We start from the raw sequence: 9,938 nt of genomic DNA on the forward strand, positions 1-9,938 counted from the left end.
CGTGCAAGTTTGAAAAGAAAATGTTTCTTTTAAAAAACCAAACTAGATAACACTCTGGTTAGAATAAATGCAGAATGTGGAAAAGCAAAAATAAGTATATAGATTTTAAAATCTCTTGTTTGGACCGTTAATTTTTTTGGTGAAACAAGATCTAATGACTCAAAAGAGGCGTATAGTTTTAGCTTTAATAAATGTTGTTCTTTAACATATAGTTTTTGTTTGTGAGAGTAGTGTGATGTCATGTGAACCACACGACTTTAACCCTTTCAATGATAGATTTTTCTTTTGGTTTCTAAACAAAAATGTATCTGAACAAAATCTAATTGTTTAATACGAAAAGAAATATAAACGTTTACAAAATGCAGAAACTTTTATCTTATACAAATCTAGTAAATACCCAAAACATGGAAGACAAAGGTGGGATCTTCATTGTTATCCATATCTCATCTGACCACCTCTTATCTGACCATTACGCACTTGACCCTCCCCCCACTCTCATGCCCACAGCCACCACATCAACACAACTGTCGTCCACACCGATCACATCCACACGTCACGACATCAACAACATCAACACAACCACTGACCATGAGAACTCCATCCACAACTCTTCCGACCACATCAACAATATCCACACAAACATTGACCAAGAGAGCTACCATCAACTCCACTAATCACCACCTCCAGTATCTCCTCTCCCTCTATTACCACTTTCGTATCCACCACCGAGAACTCCATCCACAACTCTTCCGGTCACATCAACAACATCAACACAACCACTAACTACGAGATCCTCGTCCACAATTCTTCCGACCACATCAACAATATCCACACACATTGACCAAGAGAGCCACCGTCACTCTCGTAGGGTTAACTTTCCATGTGGAGTTGTCTGTGAATCAAAGGAGGCAGAGAAGAACAGAGATCGAGATCGAGAACTAATCGGCAAGAGCGTTGAAGACTACGCGGCTGCGGTCGGGGCCAAAGAACGATCCAGATACTGAAATCGAGAGGTAGAACACGGTAATACGATGTCGAGAGAGACGAATCAAGAAGATTTAGAGCGGCATCGAAAGTATCTTTCTCCGATTACAAATTTGTTGCACGGAAGAAAGGGGTAGGGTTTCGTCGTTTCATAGTTTTTTCAGATTAGGGATTTTGTTTGAAAGAGGAACCTACGCCAAAGAGATAAAGTGATGTTATATTTTGATTTTTAATTTTCTTATTTGTCTAGATAGATAGTGTAACGAAATGAGATGTCATTTAGTTAGAGGTTATGTTGAGAATTTTTTTAGGGTAATGTGTCTTATATGTCTAATGTGTCTTTTAGTGTAATTGACAACTTAGAATGTGTTTCCTAGGATAAAAATTTCTTTTTTACATTCCTTCTAGAATCCATGCCGCCATAGACACAAGACACATTCGATCAGAAAAAAAGGACGCAAAGACACATTTAAATGTTGATTAAACTGTTTATTAATGATTTTTGATGTAGAAGTTTCGGGTTTGCGGACGAAACTTAGGTTCACCACCACCTCTCTTATATTCAATCAAAGTGCCACCTAGATTATTAATAAAAATAAAAAATAATTGAAAAGAAAATGATGTTACTAACAAAACCCTAAATCTTAAATTCTAAACCCTAAATCCTAAACTCAAACTCTAAACCCTAAATCCTAAACCCAAACTCTAGATCATAAACCCAAACCCTATACATAAACCCAAATCCTAAACCTAAACCCTAAACCCAAATCATATATCCCAAACCTGAATCTTAGACCCTAAACTCAAACCATAAACCTTAAACCCAAAAGGTTTGAATTTGGATTTAAGGTTTACACTTTGGTTTAGGATCTAGGATTTGGATTTGGGTTTAGAGTTTACGGTTTGGGTTTAGGATTTGGGTTTACAGTTTGAGTTTAAGGTTTAGGATTTGGATTTATAGTATAGAGTTTGGGTTTGGGGTTTGGGTTTAGGGTTTGGGTTTGGATTTAGTATTTAGGGGTTAGATTTAGATTTAGAGTTTAGAATTTAGAATTTAGTGGTTTGTTAGGCATCATTCTTTTTTTTTCAACTATTTTAAACTTTTTAAATAAAATTTAATATTTTTATTAATTATCTAGGTGGCACTTTGATTGGTGGTAAGAGAAATGATAAATTTAAAGGTTCATCATAGGAGATGAACCTAAATTTTGTCCGTTGACAAACTAATGAAAAAACAATTTACTTGAAATCTTCAACAGAATACAAATAAAACTATTGTCAAGTGTGAATTTACATACTAATACATTTCAGAATAGTAGACATATAATTTTTAGACATAGTTTTATTAAAATAAAAGTGTTAAAACAGGAAATACATTTAAGTGTTGTGTAGTAAATTGAGATTTTTAATAGCATTTTGAATATTTTTTTATATAAACGTTGAATTCGTGGAACAGTGTTCTTAAAACCGGACCAATCCGATGGTTGAACCGGAATCGATCATGAACCGGTTACATAGTCGGGTTGGATCTAATAATTGGTCCGACCATGAACCGGTCACGTAGTCAAATTGGATCTTAAAGTTATTAAACTAATAAAAACCATTAGAACAATCAAAAATCTAAAAATTATAGATATAAATATAAAACTAGTTTATATTTATAATGTTTTATGTTTTAAATTCATTTATATTTTAATTATGTATCATATTTACTAACATTATTTTTAAATATATACACTAAAAGTATATTAAAACAGATTATTAAACCAAGTTTGACCCGGTCGAACCATATTGAACCGTGACCAAAAAATTATCCGGTTCAGCTTCCGGTTTGGTTTTAAAAACACTGGGCCGTGGAAGGATTTGATTGGTTCTCTCTCTCCCACCATCTTCATGATGTACAATTTGTAAATACTTTTATGAATTGGTTAAGCTCAGACTTTTACATAGTTTACTAAATTGTTGTTCATCTGAGTGGGGGTTATTAGTTGTCTCTATTGTGACATCGCCACGAAGGAGGAACCCACTCACGTTACATCTTTGAAGTAAAGTAGTTTGGATTTAACCACATGATAAGATGCTCCATCATCGCATAATCCTTTTTGTTCTTATTAAATAATTTTAACTATTTTTTTCCTTTAGTTTTGCTCTCATGTACAGCCGATTCCCCTAGAAAGAGCATGCCGATACGCATATAGTATTCTGAAATTAAATAAATCATAAACTAAGGATATCATATAATCACATGGTAGATGGTAAGGCTTGAGCTGAACCATTCTCAGCTGAATCTGTCAGACAAACCGTATATTAAGCTGATCACAAAACAGATAACATAATGTTTAATAACGAAAAATTTGAACTGAACAACCTTTGCAGATTAATGGCTTGTTATTTGCTTGGATATACTCGTTTTTAACACGCATATAAATATAATTTATAGCACAAGCGTTACTTTGAAGCTTCATCAAATATATGTTACAGCTTTCATAAAAAAATGTTAACAGCTTCACAATAGGATATACTTTTGGTATTTGAGTGTTTCGTGTGTAAAATTTTGGATCCCCTCTCCTTAAAAGAGAGGAAGTCGTATATGTAGAGTTTAATCTTATATGAACTATAAGATCGGGTTATATGCTGATCACATCCGCACTGATTCAAGTTCCTAGGTCAACCCGGTACAAAACACTTAACAACTATCACCTCCTTTGTTATCCTACTCACCAGTTGTCCAATAAGTTATTGTGATCATAAAAATATATAACCCAACATATGAGTTGCAGGCTACAACTTGCAGCGGTGACGAGCGGTTTGGCAGAGCTATCTCACACATTTAGATTTGTAATATTCGAGGAATGGCTTTCACCTGTTACTTGTTGAAGATAAATTATTGTGGACTGGTCAATTCTTATTGTGCAAGTTCAAATGGGATGATCTTGTTATGGTAAATATTTGGTTTTATCGGAGATAACTTGTAAATATTTTTTGTAAAAGATCTTCGTATTTAAAAATTGGTTTTAAAAGTACAGTACAATTAAGACCGGGTGATTGTGATCGGGTGGTAAGGGGGCAGGGTTGGGACGCTAACACGTTTCAGGTTTGATCTACATACTGCGTGAAACTAAATTACAATTATTCAGGCACTTAACAAAGATATGAGTCCATGCTTTAGGGCTCATTTTAATGCCTAGAGAAAGTGTCTATCTGTAGGCTGCACCTTCTTTTGGAGATTAGCTAGGCTTTTCCATGGACCTCAGATACTCTCGACTTAAAAAAGAGAATTGAAGAAAAAAAAACAGAAAAAAAAATTCAACAAAAAGATAAGTCAGTTAATAAAAAAAAAGAAAAACAGAAAAAAGTCTTTTTTTATCCAACACTAAAACTCATAAATTTTTTTCAGCCCATCACTAAAAGTTACACTATCTTAATATAATATTATAATTAAAATCACATCAAATTTGGTGTGATGCTATCCATCACACTAAACACTATTTTTATTAATAAATATATAATTAAATACTTATATATCTTTAAATACTATTTAGAAACAGAAAATTATTTAAAAACTGAATTGTCCAAATATTTTTATTTAACTAATATGGAATTATCTAAATTATATGATATGTAAATCCAAACAACATTTTTAATGAAGGGTAAAAAACATTTATACTCATAGGGTTAACTAATCTAGACTTAGGGTTTAAAGTTAAGGGGTGGGGTAGGATTTTTAGAATTTAAAATATATGATTCTAATAAATATATAAATATATACTTAAGAAATATATATATATTTTTTTTTTTTAAAAAAAGGGAAATTGCCATTACCACATTCATAGTACTATTTTTTATGTTTACACTAACTACTTTACCTTCACTTTTAGTGAAAGATAAAATATATTTATATTTGTAGGGTTAACTAATCTAGATTTAAGGTTTAGAGCTGAGGGGCAGGGTAGGGTTTTTGGAATGTGAAATTTAGTTTCAAACATAATTTTCGATTTTCAAAAAGAAATTTTGAAAAAAAATCGAAAAAAATTTCAAATAAAAATATAAAAAGATTTGAATTTGAAAAATTATAATTCGGAAACATAAAAAACTATTTTTTATTTTTTTATTTATTTAAATAATTATTTATTATATATATAGAGAACAATAGTATAAGAGTTTTTTGCCATTTAATGAAGAAGATATTTTTGAAAATGTTTTTCTTTAGTTGTGGTAAAGATGAATAATGGTAACATGAAAATGGTAAACATGAAATTTCCCCCTGAATTATATGTAATTACTCAAAATTATCCGAAAAATTTGAACCAAACCATGAACTAGCTGGTTTTTGATATTTTTACAAGAACATAACCAAAATTTTTTAAAAAATCGAGTCAAAACCAAACCAATTTTACAAATATCCGAACAAGTCTTATACTTTTAAGAACTAAAACCAGAAAATTAATTTGTTTATTTCATAGGGTAATTCTTTGAACGCTAGCCAGCTTAGGTTATGAGTCGTAGAAGCCCAAACCAGAGTGGATGCAAAATATATGCTGGGCACACAAAAGCCCATAAACAAAAACATAAACTTAAGAAAAAAAAGAAGAAGAGATTGTTCGTTCGTCTGGAGAAGACGGAAGGGATAAGGATGATAACGGTAAGCCAAGTTTCCTCTTACTCTTCTTCTTCTTCAAACCTCGTTTCTCTGTCTCGTCTCAACCCCAAATCATGCTGGAGACTCCGAAGCTCTTCTCTGTACGGACCAAGCTTCTCCATTCCGACCAAAACCAGGAACACTTGTTGTAAAGCCAATTCATGGAAGAATCTCGGTCTGGTCATCAACTCTAGAAGGTACTTTCAATCTTTATATCAGATGGGTTCCACTTGAACTCGATTATACAGGTCCTTACATAGATAATGCGACTTAAAGTTCTCTGCTTTGTGGATGAAACTAAAGAAAATGATTTTTAGGACCACTTCTGATGTTTCTTAGGCTATGTCTGGTTCGATAGGAATTGATATGTTTCTGAAAATGTTTTAAAGACTATTTTGTGTTTCTTAGGCTGTGTCTGGTTCAATAGAACTTAATCTGTTGCTGTTCTATCACTTTACTGTGCATTGTTTGCTGAAGAAACGAAAAAAAAGAAGAGATTTTTAGGACCATTTTGTGTTTCTTAGGCTATGTCTGATTCGCTGGGACTTGATTATATGTTGATGTTCTGTCTCTTTACTTTACATTGTTTGCTGATTGGAGCGTTTCTGTTCAGCTCTGAGGTTTCGACATTTGATCCGTTGGGTATTAATCCAAAAGAAGCTTCTGGCCTGAGTAGCATTTGGGAAAGCTTTCTGAGTGTTTTGTCTCCATCATTTGAAAGCTCCTCCGGTAGCAAAAGAGATAAGCCGTCTTCTGGTCGAGGCGTGGCAGGTCCGTTAAGCTTACATACATTCACTTACTTGTTAAAGTGATGCTTACTCTTTTGAATGTTTTCTCAGCGGCTATTGAGGACAGTTCCATTGACTTTGGAGATTTCTTCAAAGGCCCATTACCTGGAAAGTTCCTAAAGCTTCTCGGCTTCTTAGCACTCTCTCGCCTCGGAATCTACATCCCACTAGGTGGAGTCAACCGAGAAGCCTTTGTCGGAAACTTGGATCAGAACAGCTTGTTAACCACTCTAGATACATTCTCCGGTGGTGGCATTGGTAGACTCGGCATCTGCTCTCTCGGTATCGTCCCTTTCATCAACGCGCAGATTGTGTTTCAGCTTCTAGCTCAAGTCTACCCCAAGCTGCAAGACCTTCAGAAGAAAGAAGGCGAGGCGGGTAGAAAAAAGATCCTTCAGTACACTCGTTACGCTTCGGTTGGATTCGCTATAGTACAGGCCATAGGGCAAGCGGTTTACCTCCGTCCTTACGTGAATGACTTCAGCACTGAATGGGTTGTTTCATCCGTCACGCTGCTAACGCTTGGCTCTGTCCTCACTACTTATATTGGAGAGAGGATCTCTGATCTGAAGCTTGGAAACGGCACTTCGCTTTTGATATTCACGAGTATTATCTCTTACTTGCCTGCTTCATTTGGTAGAACAGCGGCAGAAGCTTTGCAAGAAGGGAACTATACTGGTCTCGCTACTATAGTTGTTTCATTCCTCCTCTTGGTACTTGGAATCGTCTATGTTCAGGTAACTAACTAACTAACTACTCCCTCCGTTTCAGTTTAATTGTTCTTGTTGAGTAAAATTTTCCTTACAAAACAAGTACCGTTTTAGAATTTCAATGCGAAATTTATTAACAATATTTTTTAGTTTCTATTAGTTAAAATATGGTTAGGTGTATAGGTAATGATAAAAATATAGAAAATTAAGTGTTTTCTTAATCTTTTTGCACAAATTTAAAATGATAATTAAAATGAAATTTAGAGAGTATAAACCAAGCTTTGTTCAGGAGTTTATAGTCTAACTAGCAAAGTGTTTCAGGAAGCAGAGAGGAAGATTCCACTCAACTATGCGTCGAGATACACCAGCAAAGCAGGTGGGCTGCAGAAGTCTGCTTATCTTCCATTCAAGGTCAATAGTGCTGGAGTGATGCCTATCATATTCTCCACGTCATCTCTTGCTCTCCCTGCTACTCTAGCGCGATTCACCGGCATTTCTGCTCTGAAGAATATTGCTTATGGCTTGAACCCTGGAGGTGAGTTCTTCTTTGAAACTGTTTTGCCAATGTTGTAGAGAGACCTAAAAGCTTCAGACACAAACTCTTTGCAGGTTCGTTCTATCTTCCAACAAATATACTTCTCATAGCTTTCTTCAACTACTACTACACTTTCCTGCAACTTGACCCGGACGATGTGAGTGAACAATTGAAACGACAAGGTGCATCCATCCCTCTTGTCCGGCCTGGTAAAAGCACTGCTCTCTTCATCAAAACCGTAAGATCCTCTCTCTCTCTCTCTCCTTCCTCAGTTTCTTCAAACTTAACATTTTGGTTTATCATCATCAATCTATATAATATTTGAATACTCTTCAGGTTCTTGGCCGGATATCTGTTCTTGGATCAGCATTTCTGGCTGTTCTTGCTGCTGGTCCTGCTGTGGTGGAACAGATCACTCACTTGACAGCATTCAGAGGATTTGCGGGTACTTCTGTTCTGATTCTAGTAGGGTGTGCGACAGATACTGCAAGAAAGGTTCAAGCTGAGATCATCTCGCAGAAGTACAAGAACATTGAGTTTTATGAGCTTGACAAGTATGATCCATGAAAAACTAGTCCGTTCTACTTTTACATATGACACCATCAAATCATATTGTTGTACTGTATGAAATTACTATGTAACACCAAGGGTTTTGAATTTGATAGTATATATAATGTGATATTTGTCAATGTAATTTGCGAAATGAGACTGAAACACCTAAACACTTCACACAAAACTGAAATGCAATTCATGACATATCTTATTTGCTTTTCTATGTATAATTATAACTAAATTAAGAAATTTTGTATGTGAAATTAACGCATATTGTATTGGACTGAAAAGAAATCATGTGGTACTATAAGGATTATAAAAAAATCACAAATATAAAACATTAACAAATAACAATAGTTTAGGAGTGTTCAATCTGGTAAAACCAAACCATTCAAAACTGAACCAAACCGAAATAGAGAAAATAGTCTGGATTTGGAAGTACCGATGATGTTATGTTTAGAAAACATCAGTATATGAATATGGTTCAATATATTAAGGGATCAAACCGAATAAACAAAAGAAACCGATTAATTCGGATATATTAGTATACTCATATATAAATTTTATAATAATATGTATTTGATCAATATTTTCAGTAAAAATCAAATAAATTAGCTATAATATTAGTCATTAAAATTATAAAATGAGAGAAAAATAATGATGATATTATCGGTATATATTGTTAATATCTATTTATTAATTCCTAAATATCATGATAATTATATATTAAAATATATGTTTTAAGAATATTAGTATATATATATATATATTGGTAAAATATGTTAATGTTTATTAATTATTTACAATATCATGATAAATAATTTATAAACATATAGATATAAAAATAAATAAATTAAATAATAATATTAATTAAACTAATGATTTATCCTATAACTATGGAAAAGATGAAAAATAAGCAAATTAACTAAATAAACTGATTAATTCAGATATATTAGTATACTTATATATAAATAAATTTTAGAATAATCTGTATTTGATCAATATTTTCAGTAAAAATCAGAGAAATTAGCTATTAGCTATAATATTAGTCACTAAAATTATAAATGAGAGAAAAGTAATGATGATACTATCGGTATATATTATTAATATCTGTTTATTAATTAAATGTCCTAAATATCATGTTTATTATATATTAAAATATTTGTTTTAAAAAATATTAGTATATATATGTAAAATAGGTTCATGTTTATCATGATTTTAAATATCATGGTAAATATATAGTGTTTATCATGATTTTAAATATCATGATAAATATATAGATATAAAAAAAAGAAAAATAATATTAATTAAACTAATGATTTATCCTAAAATCATGGAAAAGATGACAAGTAAGTAAATTAACTAAAATCATGGAGAAGATGACAAATAAGCCAAATCACTTCATAAATAATAGTATATATACCTTTTTCTGTTTGAGCAACATAATAATACTTTACTAGATTTTGATCCGCGATTTGAAAGCGCAGATTTTTGTTTAAAAAAATATTCTACTGAAAAAAGAATTTTCAATTATAAATCATGTGTTTTAATTTTTGATAGTCTGATATAGAATTTGGGAATAATATCCACATCCGAAAACTAATCCAGAACCGACCTAAAAATCAGATATCGATTCTGCTAAGATCCGGCCTAAATATCTGAAAGGGTCTATTTTTCGAAACCCCAAAAATCGATACGAACCCATACTGGGAATTGAATGGATATCCGTA

At 32.7% G+C, this 9,938-nt stretch overlaps 1 protein-coding gene across 1 annotated transcript; it reads left to right on the forward strand.

Moving 5' to 3' along the window:
- Positions 1-5,547: 5,547 nt before the first annotated feature.
- On the forward strand, positions 5,548-8,345 carry LOC111215907 (preprotein translocase subunit SCY1, chloroplastic). The gene is made up of 6 exons (XM_022720128.2): positions 5,548-5,820; positions 6,237-6,394; positions 6,463-7,148; positions 7,443-7,656; positions 7,731-7,894; positions 7,993-8,345. Exons 1-6 carry the CDS (start codon positions 5,618-5,620, stop codon positions 8,221-8,223), a joined length of 1,656 nt encoding a protein of 551 aa, XP_022575849.2. The 5' UTR covers positions 5,548-5,617; the 3' UTR covers positions 8,224-8,345.
- The last annotated feature ends 1,593 nt before the right edge of the window (positions 8,346-9,938 follow it).

The sequence above is a fragment of the Brassica napus genome, chromosome A7, assembly GCF_020379485.1.
Source record: "Brassica napus cultivar Da-Ae chromosome A7, Da-Ae, whole genome shotgun sequence".
NCBI classification, from domain to species: Eukaryota; Viridiplantae; Streptophyta; class Magnoliopsida; order Brassicales; family Brassicaceae; genus Brassica; species Brassica napus.